Genomic DNA, 19,373 nt, shown 5'->3' on the forward strand with positions numbered 1-19,373 from the left:
CCTTTGCAGCAAAACGTTTTCCGCTCAGTCCTTGTGGCCTCGTGAGAGGGGCTGTGTCCGCAAGAAGCCTGCAGGAAGAGGGTTGCAGGAGAGATGTGTGTTTATTTATCCAAATTTGCAAACTTTGAAAAAGAAAATAAAGCCCACCCTGCAATCTGAACAGACCAGGAAACGCTACAAATGCACAAAATCTGCTCCAAAGGCTGGGAAAGGAAGTGGTGCTTTTTCAAAGGAGTTGGATTAGACTAGGAGAACTTGTTTCTCAAGCAGTTGTTGGACTACAACTCCCATCCTCTCAAACTAGCAGGACTGGCAGTCAGGGATGATGGGGATTGTAGTCAAAAAGCAGCTGGAGTCCCAAGTTTGGGAAACCCTGGATTAGACTCTTACATTTAGGGAAAGGTTGCTGTAGACTGCACTGGGCTGGATGAGACCCAAAGGTGTGACGCTGTTTGAAGGAGAACTTCCTTTTTAAACCAGCCTGTTGGTTCAGACTCATGAGGACTAGCCCCTTGTTTTATTTTTGCAGGAACGGTTAGAGGCAAGGAGGACTAGAACTTTAAACCGGCAGGGACTGCAGCTACTGGTTATTTTACTATTAGGCGGTCTGTCAGTATGCTTTGGTTTTGTTGTCGTTGATGTTCTGTAATGTGTTTTGAATGATAAAGGGTGGCATGTAAATTGAAATAATAATTACAGCAGCAGCAATAATGATGATGATCTGTAATTTGAGGGGCAGCCAGGGAGAGGCGTCTGCAAAATTCAGGCAAAGATGGACTATGTCAAATCAACAAAGCCATCAGTTAAAATAAGATGATCTGGTGCTTGGGTTTTTTTTTTTTTTTTTGAAGAATGCTAAGCCTTTTCCGGATCGTTTGGAGAAATACGGCAGCACGAAGAATCCATGATCAGGATTCGAACTATGAGCAGCAGAAAGAACGAAAGATTATTGCGCTACGACTGTGTTAAAAAAGGGGAGACAGGCAAAGGGAGCGGGGAGCTAAGAAAAACATCATGGAAAACGAGATGGGAAGTTGGCGATATAAAAAGAACATTTTTAAAATATATATTGGACTTTTATGTGGAATTTTTGGAATATAAACACAGTTTTTGGAATAAAAAAAGTTCAGGCAGCGACGCAGGGAATTGCACTTTGATTCCCCCCCCCCCCCATAATTCTCTTGTTTCCTTGTCTTTCTCTCTTTCCCCGCTACTGTCTCCCTCAAACCTTCAGACGTTTACCAACTCCAGGAAGAGGTCCTAGGGGAAGGGGCTCATGCAAAAGTCCAGGCCTGTGTTAACCTCATTACCAACAAAGAGTATGCAGTGAAGGTAAGAGAGCTTGGGGACTTTGGAGTTTGAGATTTCGGTCAAGAGATTTCTGCATGGCAGCGGGTTGGGATGGATGACCCTCGGGGGTCCCCGCCAGCTCCACAAATCTGTGATTCTCACAGAGGCCAGCCGGATGCCCCAAGCAGGATTCTCTCCCCTCCCACAGCTGCATTGCGTTTTGGGTGTGAGATGGTTGTGTTCTGCTTTTATTGTTGCCTATTATGGCTGCCTCTGACCGCAGAGGCAGAGCGTAGCCATTGTGGCTGCTGGCCATTGATGACCAAACCCTCTTTCGAAGCCGTCCACGATGGTGGCCCTGGCCACCTCCTGTGGCAGGGGATTCCACAGGTCCTGGGCCAAAATTGGGGTGTGTGTGTGTCAGGAATTTCCAGCATAAAACGTCTTCAGTAGTGTTTTTCCGGTTGGTGTGGTTAGCTGGGATTTGGAGGGGGGAGAGAGAGAAATTCTTCACAGGTAGGTCTTTGTGCTGTTGGAGTAGGAGCAGGGACAATTGGGGCTTAGGTGCTTTCCTCCACATGTGGTGGGAGTGTCCCAAAATCCGACTATTCTGGACAACAACCATACGAGAAATATGTAAAATAACCAAGAAAGTATTGGAAATCACCCCAGAATTGGCCTTACTAAACATCTTCCAAGACAATTATGCCCATTTACACCACAAAGAACTCATAACCCACCTACTTTCAGCAGCCAGAAACGCCATAACCAGACACTGGAGAGACCTGTCAGGTGTAAGCATGGACCAGTGGTACCAAATAGTATGGGAAACAGCCCTACTAGAAAAATTAACCAATAAACTGAAACTGATACAGGGACAAACAGAAGAAGACACCTTCACCCCAGTATGGCTCCCCTTCATCACATACACAGCCCAACAAGACAATGACAAAAATCCACCAACAGCATACAGATCATTACAGTGGTGCCCCGCAAGACGAATGCCTCGCAAGACGCAAAACTCGCTAGACGAAAGGGTTTTCCGTTTTTTGAGCTGCTTCGCAAGACGAATTTCCCTATGGGCTTCCTTCGCAAGACGAAAACGTCTTGCAAGTTCGTTTCCTTTTTCTTAACACCGTTAATACAGTTGCGACTTGACTTCGAGGAGCAACTCATAGAACGCAGTGTACATAGTAGCCTTTTTTGAGGTTTTTAAAGACTTTGGTGATTTTTGAAGCTTTTCCAAAAGTACTTTTGCAGCTATTTGGTAAGTTAAGCTTTTAAAACTTAACTTTTTTGGGGGGGGGTTGGATTTTGGGTTGGGGTGTTTGGAATTCAAGGACGGTGTTGGGGAGGGGTTTGCAAGAATCTGGAAACTTGTTTTTTCCCCCTGCATTTTTATGATTTTCTGTGACCATTGGGCCACTCTGCTGTTTTTTTAAAAAAATTCTGGGTTTGAATTTTGAAATGCTCTTTACAGTATGTGTGACTTTAAAGAGCACTTAATAAACTCTTGTTGTACCAAATTTGGCTTTGTTTGGACTTTTTTTGACCATAGGAACGCATTAATTGATTTTCAATGCATTCCTATGGGATTTCGTGCTTCGCAAGACGAAAAATTCGCTAGACGAAAAAATTCACGGAACGAATTAATTTCGTCTTGCGAGGCACCACTGTATGGCTAACCTGATCCAAAACACCCTCCCACCCCACTCACACACAAAAACAAAGACCACCACAGCCAACCACAAATGAACAACCACACCCTGGGCCAGGCACCCCCAAACTCGGCCCTCCAGATGTTTTGGGACTACAACTCCCATCATCCCTGACCACTGGTCCTGTTAGCTAGGGATGATGGGAGTTGTAGTCCCAAAACATCTGGAGGGCAGAGTTTGGGGGTGCCTGCCTTTAGGCCAACCCCAACCTCTCTCGCCACCAAAGGAGCACAAGCGAACAGCAGAGAACCTGCACAAGCGACGCTGACACCAAACCTTACGTATATTAAGTAAAATAGAAACATCGCCATCCGACCCCCCCGCCCCCCGTCTTCCACACCCACCTCTTTCCCTAATGTCTCAACAAATGAAACTGATTCGTAAAAATGTTACATGGAGAAAGGAAAGTACGAGAGAGAGGCATGGCACACACTTTTGTAAATCAAGAAAATCTTTAATAAAAATACATTTTTTTAAAAAAAAACCCAACTCAGGCGCCTTCCCAGCTCTTAGCATTCGGCTTTAAGGAACGCTCACGGATTTGAGTCTTGTGAGACAGGAAGGAAAGCTTTTTTTTTTTTTAGGGAAGCTTTTAATGTTTGATGTATTACAGTATTTTAATATTTTTTTGGAAGCCGCCCAGAGTGGCTGGGGAATAAATAATAAAATATTATTATTATTATTATTATTATTTTTCTCCATCAGCTGGCGCCGTGTCTGGCACCCTGTGCAATCACTTCCTTGTTTTCCCCTGCGGACCCTGCCTCTTTTTTCACCACCCACCCCAAAGAAGAAATTCCTCTCTGCAGTCTTGCCACGAGGCTGTTTTTTTCCAGCGCATGGGAGATGCGGAGGGAGGGAGGGCGGGCGGTGGTGGCAAAACTGGCGTTGTTTTGTGCTGGCAGAAGTTGGGGAGGGCCGAGGTGGTGACCTGCCTGGGCCGGAGGGGGGGGAGAACAGCTGCTGGTCTGGCGCTGGCATCCCCCCCCCTCGCCCCCTTCCCTTTCATGCGCAGGAGGGAGAGGAACAAGCAAGCCTTTTCATCAGGTTTGGCTGCAAAGCGGCATCTCGGGGCGAGGAGAAAAGTTTAGAGCTCCGTAAATAATCTGATTCTCACTCCTTATGACTGGGGTTTGGGCTGTGGCAGCGATGGCAGCTCTCAAAAGGAACCCCCTCGCCCCTTTCTGGAGCCGGATTTTGGGTGCAGATGGGGATATAATAATAATACTTATTATTATTATTTGATTACCTCCCCCTCTTTATTTTTTTCCTTTCTCCACCTGTGATGAGGCTGTATTTTAATGTTTTAATGTTGTATTTTAATCTTGTTTTTAAGTTGTATTCATTCAATTTGTTTTTATTATTGGTTGTTAGCCGCCCTGAGCCCGGCCTTGGCTGGGGAGGGAATAATAATAATAATAATAATAATAATAATAATGTATTACAGTAGTACCTCGTTGTGAGTCTGCCCTGTTTAGTGTCCATTTCGTGGAACGTCCACGGCAAACCCAGAAGTACCGGAACGGGTTACATCCGGGTTTGCCGCTCGCACACGCCCGCTAAATCATGCTTCATGCATGTGCAGAAGCGCAAAACCGCTCACGCGCATGCGCAAAGCAGCGCTTTGTCGAGCGCCCGGGGCTCCGGAACGGATCCTGAATCAAAACAAGGTACCACTGTATTTATACCCCGCCCATCTGGCTGGGTTTCCCCAGCCACTCTGGGCGGCTTCCAACAAAATATTAAAATACAGTAATGCATCAAATATTAAAACCTTCCCTAAAGAGGGCTGCCTTCAGATGTCTTCTAAAAGTCTGGTAGTTGTTTTTCTCTTTGACATCTGTTTTTTTTTAATTTAAAAGATATTTATTGAAGTTTTACAAAAACATAAATTTAAAAAATCATATAAAAAGAAAGAAATACAAAAAAAACATAGAAAAATACATAAAATAAGAAAAAGAAGAGTAGAAACAAATCCATTTTTGTAACCCTAACTCATTATCTTATTTCCTTGGCCTCCTCACACTTCCCCTTTTTGTATCCCCATTTAAATAATCAAATCAGCAAATCCTTACCCTCTTTCGTTTATCTTAACTCTGTATCTTAACATATTATAACTCTATATTTTCATCCATTATCAGTTCAATTTTGCATACTCTTGTTAACTTTGTTGCTAATGCCACTTATTTTCAATCCAACATCATTTTAACATTCATTAATTTTACAGTGTTTCTGCAGATAGTCTTTAAATTTCTTCCAGTCTTCTTCCACCAACTCTTCTCCCAGGTCTCGGATTCTGCCAGTCATTTCCGCCAATTCCATATAGTCCATCACCTTCATCTGCTATAAAGATGAATGTATTGCCAAAAATGTTATTTTTGTTTCAGTCATTGCAAATTTTGGACAAGATGGACTGTTTCAAGAAGTGGCAGAAAGGTTTTTCTCTTTGACATCTGGAGGGAGGGAGTTCCACAGGGCGGGTGCCACCACTGAGAAGGCCCTCTGCCTGGTTCCCTGTAACTTGGCTTCTCGCAGGGAGGGAACCGCCAGAAGGCCCTCGGTGCTGGACCTCAGCGTCTGGGCAGAAGGATGGGGGTGGAGACGCTCCTTCAGGTATACTGGACCGAGGCCGTTTAGGGCTTTCAAGGTCAGCACCAACACCAATATAAAATGCACGTATTCCCTCTCTCGTCTTAAGAACTTTGGGTTGAGTGAAAACGAACACGGGTGTTTTTCATTTTACAATTTTTATTATTTTGCGTTGTGGACAGTTGGCCAGCATTTCCAAAACTTGGCCCTCCAGCTCTTTTGGGACTGCTGTTCCCATCATCCCTGACCGCTGGTCCTGCTAGCTAGGGAGGGTGGGAGTTGTAGTCCAAAAACAGCTGCAGACATGATCTTCTGAAACATTGTGCTGGGTTACTTTCTGCGTCTCTTCGAACTCTGATTTTAGAAGGGGAGAGAGAAGCAATTGGGGGGGGGGTATGTGAATGGGGGGGGGAATGCTCTCACAAAAGCAGCCACATACACACCCCTAAGCACATTCATAGAATTGTAGAGTTGGGACCCCTGAGGGTCATCCAGTCCAACCCCCTACAATGCAGGGATCTCGGTTCAAGAACTCCTGACAGATGGCCACCCAATCTCTGCTTAAAAACTTCCAAGGATGGAGAGTCCGCCACCTCCCAAACAGCTCTTACTGTCAGAAAGTTTTCCTGATGTTTAGTCGGAATCTCCTTTCTTGTAGCTTGAAGCCATGGGTTCGAGTCCCGCCCTCCGGAGCAGGAGAAAACAAATTGCGTATGTGTGTACGCGCACAGATATAGCAATAGACGATGCATTTATTTTCTCGCCTTAGGAACATTAACTTTTGTAACGACAGCTGAAAATTAAAAGACTGGAAACTAAATGCCTCGCCCCCCAAAAAAGGCACGTAGATCAAGTACCTACAGGTGAAATAACAAAGCCCAGTTCATGAAAGAAAGAAAGAAAAAAAAACGAGAATAAAAGTCTTTGCATTAAGAGAGAATATTGGTGTTGCTGGATTTTCAAGCTTCGTTTCCTGTTTGCCAGGCTTGTCTCAAAAATGATAGCTTCACTGTCCATATGTAATAAAGGAATTTCAAATTATATGTAAAGTGTCTGGAAGTTCTAGTCCTCGTTAAAATCTCAAAAGATGCTCAATTTTCTCCATTATCACTGTATTCCAGAGTGGTGGGACCGAGTGCCCGGTGTAAGATTTTGGGCTGTTTCCCATTGAGTTGCAATTCCTATTTGAGCTGCTTAGATTTTAAGGACATTTTCTTGATCTGCGATTGTAGGCGTGAAAAGCAAAATAGTTTTGTTTGTGTTTTTTTTTGAGGCTGGAGCAAAACAAGGAAGTCCCTGGATGAGCCCAAGAATGTCTTTGTAAATTTTTTTTTTTTTGAAAAGGAAACAGCTGCAAAGGGAACAGCTGTGTTTTGCAAAAAATAAAAAAATTAAGGAAGTGTTGATTGGGGGCTGGTGTGTTTATGGTGCCTAACTGGGAGCAATTCCTTTGCTGTGGAAAATTTTCTGTTGCTTCGTGGTATGACCTTAGCTTGAGAGAGGCTGAACTTGCACAGAAATCCCTGCACGTAGAAACAAAGCCTCTCAGGGTCAACATTTCTTCTTGATATTCTTGCTTTCTAGTTGCGGAGAAGCTTGCTTTTTTGGGTGTTTGGGGGAGCATTTGTGTGCAAGCAGATGAATCGTGACGCCGTTTTTAAAAACCTGTTCTCCAGCAAGGTGCTTGGGGGAACTTGCGCACGAGAACGGTCTTCTGTGCAAAACGGCACCCTTGCAGCTAGAGAGCTAGCCTTTCAAGGTGGGCGGGGAGTTGCGACAGGACATGGGTGGCCATGAATGGTGCCTGTTATGCACACAGACTCCCGCAGAGACAAGGGAACATGAGTTCATGTTAAAAGGGTGCAAAACTCTTGATTGCGCCCAACTGGCCGCTTTCAAATCCCTGACGCGACTGTGCGCTGATGTTCACTGCTTTGTGTGTGTTTCTCTTTAAAGATTATCGAAAAGCGTCTCGGACACATCCGGAGCAGGGTCTTCCGGGAAGTCGAGATGCTGTATCAGTGCCAAGGACACAGGTATTTTTAATTTTATCTTTTGGTGGCTTAAGCTGTAGGGTTTTTTAAGGGGTAACTTGGACTGACGGTGCCCATAATAGTGGCTCAGATAAACCTGATGTTCCACCAGCACCTGGTTCGCCCCCATGAAACCTCCATGCTCAAGAGCAGTCTATCTGCAGCCTTGCTTTTGCAGGCTTCCTGGAGACGCATCCCGTTTGGGGGAAGAAAATGTGGGGAGGGGGTGTGTGGACCTTTCTTGGACTGACCTGGCAAGGCTGTGCAGTGGGGGAGAAAGAGAGACGTCCTCGTTCTAGGAGAAAACCATGCAAAGTGGAGATTCCCCCCCCCCCATTTTTAAATGTCCTCCCTGTCTTGCTCGCGGCAGGAACATCTTGGAGCTGATTGAGTTCTTTGAGGAGGAAGACCGGTTCTATCTTGTATTCGAGAAGATGAGAGGAGGCAAGTAGCGACGCTCGTGTCTGGCATGTTGCTGGTCGGGAACGTTTGGCCCGCAGGCCTAACCTGGCCAGCTTGATTTGGCCCTTCTGGTAGTTTTGGCTGAGCCGGGCCCGCCTGTCCTGGGTGTTGGTCCCCCAGGGGACGGGCTCCACCTGCCTGTCCAACTTTGCCTGCAGGTGGGTGAGGAAAGGGATCCCAACTCGCAGGCCGGATTAAATTATTGAACTGGAACCTGTGAAAAGATTTTATTCTCCGGTGAAGGATGGATGCTTGTCCTCTGAAAAAGCCTGGTGCCTGCGTTGTTGTTGCTATCATCATTTATTAAATACGTATACTTCCCTTCATCCGGAAAATTATGAGATGAAAAACACAAAATGCATAATAAAAACAATGGCAAACCGATAATCTACCCCTGCAAAGGGCATCAGGTTGAGCCAGGCGCTTAAAGGTGTAGAATGAAGGCACCAGATGGGCCTCTCTGGGGAGAGCGTTCCACAAACGGGGAGCCACCACAGAGAAGGCCCTGCACTTGTGTTGCCACTCTCCAGATCTCTTGAGGAGGAGGCACACAGAGAAGGGCGTTGGAGGATGATCTCAGGGTCTGGGCAGGTTCATACGGGGAGAGGCCAGTCCTTAAGGGATTGCGGTCCTGAGCCGTTTAAGGCTTTATAGGTGAAAACCAGCAATATCTGCCTCTCCTGGAGTTGGCAGCCCTGCGTGGGGAGCGAATTCCCTGCAGATTTACCTGCCGTAGTTGCAAAGAATGGAGCTGCTTCTCAGACACTACTCAGCTAAATTAACGGATGGTTAATGCAGCCATTCTACTGCAGAGCAACAACCTTCCTCCTAAAAAGTTATGTTACTAGCCCTCTTGGTTCGAAATTGAGAACTGATTCGAGTCAGACCATGAAGTTTGGCATTGCCTGCTGTCCTGATTTTTCCCCAGGCCTGCAAACTTGTATTTTTTGCTGCCTGAGATTGCTAACATTGCTGTGCCCTCTTTTCTCTCTCTGCCCCGATCTTTTCCAGGTTCCATCCTGACTCACATCCATCGCCGCCGCCATTTCAATGAGCTAGAGGCCAGTATGGTTGTGAACGACATCGCCAGCGCCCTCAATTTCTTGCACAACAAAGGTCAGCAAATCCTTTGCGAGTCTGCAAATACCACGGGGCTGTTGGGTCTTATCACTGTTATTTTGTCTGGCAACCCGGAGGGAAAGTTTGGAAGAGGGGAGTCTGAACTCTCAAAGGGACTCCCCCTAGGAGGAAAGTTTGCAGCGTTTGGAACCTTTCAGTTTAGAGAAAAGGCGACAGAGCAAAGAGTCGACACGGGAGAAGTTTATGAAATCATGGAGGAAGCAGAAAGAGGAGTTTTTCCTTCCTCCTAACAACTGGAAATTGTGGAAGTGTGATTCTGGGAAAATAGCTATAACAAACTGAAAAAGATGTTTAGATTTTCATTTGGAAAAAAACAGAATCCTTTCTCCTAGGTATCATGTTAGAGGAAATAAAAAGAACGGTCAAACCAATATTTTATGAATGCAACTACTGCGGCAAGGTTATTGATTGCCAAAAATTGGAAAAGCAGCAGCGTCCCAACTAAAACAGACTGGTTATCTAAAATGATGGAATACTTTCATATTGCCGAACTAACAGGGAGGGTAAGAGGAGATATGGTACAAAAATTGAATAAGGAGTGGCCTATCTTTAAGGAATACATCAAAATTTATGTGGAAAAAGTAGAATTTCTGACAGATACTGAGTGAATCCAGAAAATGATTAGAGTGAAAGGAGAGTAAAGTTAAGATAAAAGAAGAGATTAAAGAAATAATGAAATGCGTTTAAGCTAGTTGGAAAAATAAAGTAGCGTAACAAGAACGGCTGGAAGACAAGTCACTTGGTGGGTGTCCATGTGGGGTAGGTGTGTAGGTATGTTGATATGTGCAGTATAGGTAGGTATTATATAGAGTAATGTAGGTATGTTTTATGCTATGAAAATTAGGTAGTGTGTTGTGTAAATGTATATGTATGTGTTTTATATGTCAATAAAATAAAAAGGAAATTGTGGAAGTGTGGTGAAGGTAGGTAGATAGATAGATAGATAGATAGATAGATAGATAGATAGATAATACTTTATTCGGCTATAAGCCCACAAGGTAAAACCAATCAATAAATAAAATAGCATTTTACATTCTAAGATATCAACTAAAATATTTCATATTTCAACGCATAATCTCCTTCACGTTACATACAATCTCTAAATGTACCATATTGTGGCCTTGAATATAAAGATGGTGGATAGAGTTTACTAGATTTTTAGTAGTCATGCAGCATTCCATGAAGTCTTTTATATGAAAGAACTGAATTCAGGAATCTGGCAACCTGTAATGTTCTATAAGAGTCAATGTCTTGGAGTAGGTAGGCTAGATGTAATTCAGGTGGTTTAGCAACAGTTTCCAAAATGATTGAACTCAGAATCCTTGATCGAGGAACAATATATAAAGGACAATTAAACAAGATATGATAAAGGGATTCTATTGATTTGTTGTCACATGCGCATAAAACAGAGGTTTTACCGTTAGAAAATCTATTGCTCAGCACATTTGAGGGGAACACATTAAATCTGGCTCTAACAAAAGCGAATCTATGCGACGCAACCGATAAGGTAGACAGATATCGAGGTATCTGGGACATAAATGTAATGCCCTGATTTATCGGGGAACATGTACCTCCACCTGTAGTAAGATTTTGTTGCAAATCAACCTCCTCCAATCTTTGTTTGATGTGGTGAAGGTAGAAAGGCGGGGCTCTTCAGTGTTGAAAACCGTGGAGCTCCCTCCTGGAGGAGAAAGGGATGTTAGAATGGTAGAGTTGGAAGGGACCCCGAGGGTCATCTAGTCCAACCCTCCCCTGCCATGCAACCCGGTGTTAGAAGCGGAGAGATATAGGGCAGGAACCAGGGTTGCAGCTGCCCAAACAGAATGCCTCGTGGCCATTTTTCAAGACTGTAAGACTTCGCTTCTTGAAATTCCTCTGATTGTGCAGATAAAATATAACGAGTAGGATTTTGCAGGATGGGGGATTGGTGTGTGAAAAGGTCCAGATCCGAGGATCCCCAGGCATGCCCCTCCAGGTGGTGGGGACGTCAGATGCCATCCCGGCTCCCAGGAATCTTCACTTCTGGCATCTTTTGAACTCTGCATCTGATGGGAGGGTGTTCCACAGGGTGGGAGCTAGTTTTCTTAGGGACTAGTGCCTTTGCTTTCTTATTCCGTAACCTATATTTATACTGCGGTCCAGTTGCTGTTTTCATTTCCTCGCTTTGCGAAAAAGGTTTCTTTGATCTTGCAAGAAGTTTAGCCTCTGTGCTTTCGTTTGCTGACGCAATCTCTCTCTTTCCTTTTCAGGAATAGCACATAGAGATTTAAAACCAGAAAATATCCTTTGTGAAAGCTCCAATCAGGTAAGGAGTGGCTTCAAACACATTAACAGGATGCTCCCTCTTGTCTAAAGAGAAAGTTGTCATTTGGTGTGCGATCTGTGGAACTGCCGTCTGCAGGATGTTGGAATAAAGGGGTTGCAGACGAACATGCAGCTGCCCTTTGCAATTTGCTCTTCTCCAGATTTTGCGATGTGTTTCTCCAACGAAACAAGAGACTCTTAATCTCAGGGTTCTGGGTTCGAGATACACATTGGGCAAAAGATTCCTGCGTTGCAGGGGGTTGGACTAGATGACCCCCGTGGTCCCTTCCAACTTTACCATTCTAGGATATTAGATGCAAAAATGGCTCTGTGAATAATGTCCAATAATAATGCCCAACAACAACAACAACTTATTATTTGTATCCTGCCCATCTGGCTGGGTTTCCCCAGCCACTCTGGGCAGCTTCCAACAAAAATTAAAAATACATTAAAATAATGCTTTGAATCGGAGAAAACCCCTTGAGGATTGTGCATATTAGTTAAAAGGGTGAGTTAAGATAAATGCATGTGAAAACATGCAGGAATTTTTAATGTGGACTTCGAAATTTTTCACGGTGATGTGGAAAGCAAAAGGGGGGGGGATGAACTGAATTTGAGCTGCTTGGGGAGGGAGAAATGAGAAACTGAAATTCACAGGTTTGTCTGATTAATTCTTTCTGGAGCTATGGATTTTTTTAAAAAAAACAACAACTGGCAACTTCTTTGTCTTTCTTTCCTGCAATGCAGGTTTCGCCCGTGAAAATCTGCGATTTCGATCTAGGAAGCGGGATCAAGCTGAACGGCGATTGCTCACCCATCTCCACTCCAGAGTTGCTCACCCCGGTAAGTTCCCCCAAGCGTGGAAAAACCCAATTTATATAAAATGCTTTAAAATGCTTTAAACCAACAAAAGTGGCAGCCAGCAGGTTTTGAACGAGGAGGAAGGCTTTTTTATGTATATAATCGATGGAATTCAAAGGCGTGAGATGTGCTGAATGGTGCTGAGGTTTAGCAGGCTTTAAAAATGGAAAATCCTCCAGGAATTGCAGCGTCCGTTCACTGTGATGGCTCAGATGGAAGCCTGCATGCTTGGGTGCAGTCTACCTGTCTGCGGACACACGCCGGCTCCCTCGGCCTGAAAGCGAGATGAGCGCCGCAACCCCATAGTCTGATTCCCAGAGGTGTCTGGCTGTCCACTGTTAGAATCAGAATACTGGGGATGGATGGATTCCACCCCCACACCCCGATCCATATAGCCGCCTCTGTGTGTTTTGCTGATGTTTTGGCATTGGTGGAAAGAGGTGTTCGGCTTTGTATGGCTTGTCCGTGTGTACGTTCGGTCATCATTTGCTGCAAGCCAGCCTTCCAAAATCCCTTATGTGGGACACAAGAGCCCTTATAGAGTCCTTTGCAGGTTCTCCATCGGTCGGAGATAAGAGCAGAGGCCAATCAGAGAATATTGAGAAGCAAAGATTGTAAGCCTGATCTTTATTGAACTGTTGCAGCAGGGTGCCCCCTTCACACGGAGGAGAAGGAGGAGGACCCCGAACCAAGGTGTGCCCGCCCTTATATAGACATTTTAAATTGCCCACCCTGGAGTCCAAGACCACCCCCAGAAACAACATACCTACATCACAGAAAAGGCAGTCTACAACAGAAATCTGAGTGCGTTGTTTACCTCCTGTCTGGCAGGTTATCTGTTAATGCTCACTTGATTGGATACCCTGGGGAGCCTGGACAGTCTTTTGTAATGATAAATACTTAGTTCCTGAGCCAGGTCACAGGCTCACCCTATTCCCACACAGACATACCCTTAAGACAGGATTTGTGAAGGAAAAGACAATGGGGAGGCTTTTCCATTTTCCTTGACCTTGCAGAGAAATTGGTTTCAGGGCTGTTTTCCTGTGCTGCTTCAGATATGTGGTTTATATATTTATGTACGTGTTTGCTTGGTACGTTTATGAACATTTATTATATATATAAGACCTTAAATTTTTTATTTTATTTAATCCCCCCTTTGCATTTGTAATCTGTTTATTACATCCTTTAACTGGCGTTAACTAATGTGGTGGCTTATGGCGAGTCAAGGATCCCCCTAGGAGACCAGGAAGGGAGATATTTGCAAAATGGGAGGACGTTGGTTCTTTCCTAACAGTCCCTGACCAATGCAGACTGGTCTTGTGTGGTCGTGTTTCTCCAAGCTTAATGGCGTGCCTTTTTTATCTAGAGTGTTGCCATAGTCAGATTTGATTTCTGGCTCCATCTGGCTTGCTTATTAATGTTTTTATTTATTGTGTTCGTTTTTCCCAGGGATGGCCAACGTGCTTCTCCTGTGACGTAGATTAGGCTGGCCCCCAAAATCACCCCCAGTGAGTTTCATGGTCGGGTGGGGCGATTTGAATCCTGGATAGCTTAGTCCAGGGGTCAGCAAACTTAGCCCCAGTGTCTCCAGCGCCGATTGCGCAGAGGGCCGGGGGAGCGCGTGCCCATATGTGTGCACACACAATATTTCCGGCACACTTCCGGGTTGGAGGAGCACCGGAAATAGCTTGTGCGCATGTGCACAGGCCTCCTCTGACCCGGATGTGCGCCGGAAATAACGTTTGCGCATGCTCAAATAACGCTTGCACATGCGCACAAGGTATTTCTGGTGCTTCTCCGACCTGGAAGTGGGCAGCTGCGCAGTGCCAGTAAGAGCGGGCAGCGGGGGTCACCGCGGGCTGGATAAACGAGTACCTCCGGCCTTATCCGGCCCGCGGACCTTAGTTTGGGGACCCCTGGCTTAGTCGGTAGAGCATGAAACTCTTAATCCCAGAGCTATGGGTTCAAGCAAAAGATTCCTTCATTGAGGAATGACCTGCATGGTCAACTTCCAAATTTGATGGTCCGTTCCTGGGGCGCCAATGAGATTAGTAACTTGTGGCGTAGAATTGTGTCATGAATGTGAACACCACATCTTGTTCTGTATCTCGGCTATGCGGCTGGTTTGCGTTTCCTGAGAGGCTGTGCAGAATTGAGAAAGGTCGCATCGCGTTGGCTGTGGCTCAGTCTTTTGAATGAAAGAAACAGGCTTGGGGTGTGTTTTTTGGGGGGGAGGCACAGACCTGCGAAATGCAAATCTGCATATTCCAGTAGAAGCGAAGCAGCCAAGGGGCTCCCATTTGCAATCTGCAAACAAAGTTTTGAAAAAATTAAGTATTGCGGGGGGAGGAAGTGCACGAAACTGGGGCACCTTGCAAAGACACAGCCCCCCCCCCATCCCAGGTTTCGGGTTCCATAGTGCTCTTAATTTATTCCCCTTCCTTTCGAAAGCTTTTTAAAACTGTTGTTTTCCCACCCTAAGCAGAGAGAGGAGCCACCTGCCTCTGGTCTCTCTTGCCCCCCCCCCTCCAAACCGCTGCTGAGATGCTGTAAAATTTGCCCCTAGCAACAGCTTGGCTGATTGGCTGTCAGGCCTGAGGTTTGGGGATTTCCTCTCTCTCCCCCCCCTTCCATCTGTTTCTCTCTCCCTTCCCCTCGCCTTGCTTTGTAGAGGCTGCTCTGACCCATTTCTGCAGTGGGGGGTGGGAGACGGCCGGCTATGGACAGATTTTTTTTTAAAAAAACCAAAACTCCTGGAGTTTTAGGTAAGATCAAATCACAGCCATGTGTGTCAAAAGGGTTATAAATATCGCTATGATTAAAACGTAAACGAAACGCTCTTTGCTTTTTTTTTTTTTTGCAAAAAACCTTTGCCTTTTTGCAATCTTTTAAAAAAACGCCAAAAAAACCACCCCCACACCCTTTGCTATTTTTGCAGCAGCAGCAACAACAAAAACAATCTTTGCTGTGCAGCCCAGGGTTGTATTCAGCGTTACTCAAGAGTTGACTCATTGGAATTGATGCAAATGATTCGCGTTAATGGGTTCTGTTGATTATTATTATTATTCATTGAATTTGTACGCTGGCCTTCATCTGTAGATATCGGGGCGCATCTGCTCTCAGGTCGTATTAACACCCTAGATTTAAAGCTCTGTGACGCCGCTTTGAATGGTCACGGCTTCATCCCTCACAAAGGACCCCCCCCCCCCAGGGAAGTGCAAGTTGTTCAGGGTGCTGGGCGCTGTTTGACGAATACCTGCGCTACAGTTCCCAGACTGGTTTATCGCTCCATCCCTCTTCCCAGGGAATTGTAGCTCTGGGAAAAGGGGGGACAAAACTCTCGGCACCCTTATTTTTTTAAAAAAATATTTTTTATTAGGAAGTTAAACAGAACATATCTTACAACATATCATCCTTAATTCCCCCCCATTCCCCCCCCCGACTTCCCTCAGTTCCCATCTCTGGTTTCCCTGTAAATGCTATTCTCCGCATGTTACAAAATCGTATAGATCCTTAATTTATCTAACTGAATATTACCAATAAAAAGTTTGTGAGTGTTTATTCAAAACCTGCCAAGGAGTCCAATTCACTTTATTGCATCTTCAAATACTTTGTAAAGGGTTCCCATTCATCTTTAAAGTCACAGTTATCCTTGTCCCATCGTTTATGTGTCAGTTTTGCCAATTCTGCATAGTCCATAGTTTCTCTTGCCATAATTCTTTAGTCGGGGTTTCTTCGAACTCTCAGTACCTTTAACGCTCCCTGAATTATCTGGAGGGAGCGCCGACTGTTTTAAAGTGTTTTTTCCTAGTGCTTCGAACTCAGAACCGGTTCTCCATGCTTTCAGACAGGCTGTCTTTTCCCCACCCTTACCTGGAGACGCACCTGAGGCCTTCTGCATGCCAGGCAGGTGCCTTGCCAGTGAACTCTCCCAAAAGCCATTGAAACGTTTCCTGCATTAGCTGGGGTTCCTGCGTCTCAGCGGGTTGGACTGGATGACCCCATGGGTTCCCTCTGTGAACCCTAAGCGTGCATCCTTCCCCCGCCCTCTTTAAGTGCCCCCGAGGCAGATCGGCTCCAGAGAAGCTCTTCCCTCCTCCCTTTTCGTAAGCCGGCCGGTTGGGCGAGTTACCCGGACTCTGCGCCCTGCCCCTGTTCTGAAGGATTTGCCCGAGGCCAGATAATGTGGATTTGCGTATGTATTAATTCGAGGAAGGGCAGAGTTAGGCAGCTGACGCGGCGCCGGGCGGCTTGCGCCTCGGCTGGTTAGATCCGGTCTCGTTTGGGGAAGGGAGGATGCGGTGAAAAAGAAGAGTGAACTCTGTTTGCCTCGGTTGGTTGGCGACAGCGAAGGGTTTTTGGCGCTGTGTGGTTTTTTGCTGGTCTCGTTTTTGCAGCTGCAGTCAAGGGTTCCTCTGAGCATGTGCAGAGTGCCCTTTCCAGCACAGAACCCTTTCCTCCTCCTCCTCCTTCCTTTGCTGCGTATCTGGGATTAAAGGACAGGGTTTAGCAGGCGGTGAGCTGGGGTTCGCTGCTCCCCTCACTGATTTTTAAAGATTTCTGTATGTATACAGAAGAGTTCAGGTAGGTGCGTTCTATTTAAACCAGTTTCACTTTCCACTTCTCAGATGAACCAAGTACACTGTTCCCCCCCCCTTTTAAATCTGCAAACGACAGATTGATAATCCCGAAGCGTATAAACTGATCATCATTTTGGAATTAAAATTTAGCATGGAATTAACTTCAAGCTCCAGTTTTTCCCTCTCTCCATAACGCACCTGTGGGTTTTTTTTTAAGCTAGCCAGGAAGGGTGTCTTAAGTTTGCTGAGGATACTAAAATAGAAACACAAAAAGCTGGTATAGTCAATGTCGCCAACTGGCTCCTATCAGGGCCACCAGCATTTTAAATCTTCCTCCCCATGTGTTTTATTGTATTTCGACTATTTCTTTTAGCTGATTTGTTTCAAATAATTGGTATTTTAAAATGGATGGGTTTTTTTAAAACGCTGTAAGCTGCCAACTTGGGAGAAGTGGCAACGCAGTCAGGTGGGTGGGGTACAAATAATAAAATTTGACTATTACTATAAATGCATCAAATGAATGTCAGCCTGGATAGCTCTATTGGCCCTCCAGATGTTTGAGACTACAATTCCCATCATCCCTGACCACTGGCCCTGTTAGCTAGGGATGATGGGAGTTGTAGTTCCAAAACATCTGGAGGGCCAAGTTTGGCCATGCCTGGGTTAGATTGTGGTGCTGATAATGCCAGGGTTGCAAGTTCAGAACAGCTGCATATTCCTGCATTGCCAGGGGGTTGGGCTGGATAACCCTCAGGGTCCCTTCGAACTCTACAATTCTGGAATATTTTTTTTTTTTAATGAATGAACTCCGAGGCTCCGATCTCCAAATCTGCCCCCGCCATTTTTGTTTTCTCCAGGCACTACTAACTAGATGGATTTATTTTCTTCTTCCACGCAAGAACTGTCCCAGCGGATTGTTTCAAAGGTCTGGTGGGGGGGGGTTGCCCCCAAATTACAGCTCTCTTCCCAAGTCCTTAACTGAACCCCCCAATCTTATTGCAGAAAAAACACAAACCCCTGCTCATCTCTCGTGGGGGATAAATTCTGGGGATACAGCATGAAGCCAAAATTGTGTAGAGTCAAAACATGTTGGTTGAGATTCCCACTGGAAGTTTTGCCCCATTTTGGCCCGCTTCTTAATTATTATTATTTATTTGCCAGGCGTATATTAAGCAGAAATGTGCACAAGGTAAATGTACTCTTTAACCAGGCCTTGGGCTGATTGACACCCACCGCCCTTTTAAAATCTGGGGAGGGGTGTTGTTTGTTTGTTTTATATTTATTATGTGTTTTGAGGGGTTTTTAATTGTGATTTTATCCTGTGAAGCGCCCTGAGACCTGTGGGCATAGGTCAGTATACAAATTTAATAAATAAAAATAATAATGATATCTGTGCCGATATCCAAAGTCTGGGAAACACCAGCTTTGGGGCAGTGTGTTCTCCCCAAAAACCTGAGGTCTAGCAGCTTGGTTTGCACTTTTCAAAACAACGGACTTCCACATTTTCAAACCCTTGAGCCTTTTTGTTGTGAGATATTTCTGTGCCCCAGAACAGGTTTTTTTGCTTTATTTTTTAGCTAGTGTGAGAAAAATGCATTTGCTCACAAAGGACTTTGGGTCAAATATCTGCACATATATTTGCACCAAGTTCCTTTGCAAGTGCAATTGGAATTTTTTTTTTAAGGGGTGGGGAGAAGAACATAATTCCTGCCGTTTGTGTATTTGGGGAGATCCCAGCCCTTGCATGCACAATCCCTTCCCCTTCTTCATCGGACAGAACTATTCTGGCAGGTTTATAGCGGCGCCCTGAACATTGCAAACCCTTTTTCCAGGAAACGCTGCCTGGCTTTTTATAGACCTTGGATGGTCTCCCTCTTCTTGGCCCTGAGGGCTTCTGGGAAAGAATGTCCCGGGTTTTTTTGGGGGGGGCTTTATTTATGAGGGGTAAAATGTGGGGCAGAGGCATGTTGATCACGTGCCCCCCAGCTGAAGCAAAACTCAGCTGGTGCTGTCCAGAGAGCATGGCTACTTGGCGAAAGAGAAAATGCTTCCTGGTCTGATGGGACCCCCAGAGGCCATCTAGATCAACCCGCTGCAATGCAGACATCTCAACTGTAGCATCCAGGACAGATCACCTTCCAACCTCTGCTTAAAAACCTCCAAGGAAAGACAGCCCCCCAAGCAGGGTTAGAAACTCAAAATATACAAGTTGATCGCCAAATGGTACCTTAAACCTCGGCTGCGGTCACCATGATGGAATGTCTAGGTGCCATTTTTTCCTTGGTGAATTTTATTATTATTATTCATTTCATGTCCACGATATTTTAAAGAGGAAAATTTCAGAGCGGTGGCCCACAGATTAAAACTGGCTTCCTGGTGGCGAAGTATTGGAAAGG

General features: G+C 45.3%; 1 protein-coding gene across 1 annotated transcript in view; it reads left to right on the forward strand.

The window, feature by feature from the left end:
• MKNK2 (MAPK interacting serine/threonine kinase 2) overlaps positions 1-19,373 on the forward strand; it is a 45,789-nt gene that overhangs the window by 12,598 nt on the left and 13,818 nt on the right. Inside the window, exons 5-10 of the mRNA XM_083594660.1 lie at positions 1,235-1,332; positions 7,554-7,633; positions 8,001-8,074; positions 9,104-9,208; positions 11,482-11,537; positions 12,284-12,379. Of these exons, the coding sequence (XP_083450786.1) occupies positions 1,235-1,332; positions 7,554-7,633; positions 8,001-8,074; positions 9,104-9,208; positions 11,482-11,537; positions 12,284-12,379 (509 nt within the window). The remainder of the gene's footprint in view (positions 1-1,234; positions 1,333-7,553; positions 7,634-8,000; positions 8,075-9,103; positions 9,209-11,481; positions 11,538-12,283; positions 12,380-19,373) is intronic.

This window comes from Podarcis filfolensis (assembly GCF_964270895.1).
Source record: "Podarcis filfolensis genome assembly, chromosome: 18".
NCBI lineage: Eukaryota > Metazoa > Chordata > Lepidosauria > Squamata > Lacertidae > Podarcis > Podarcis filfolensis.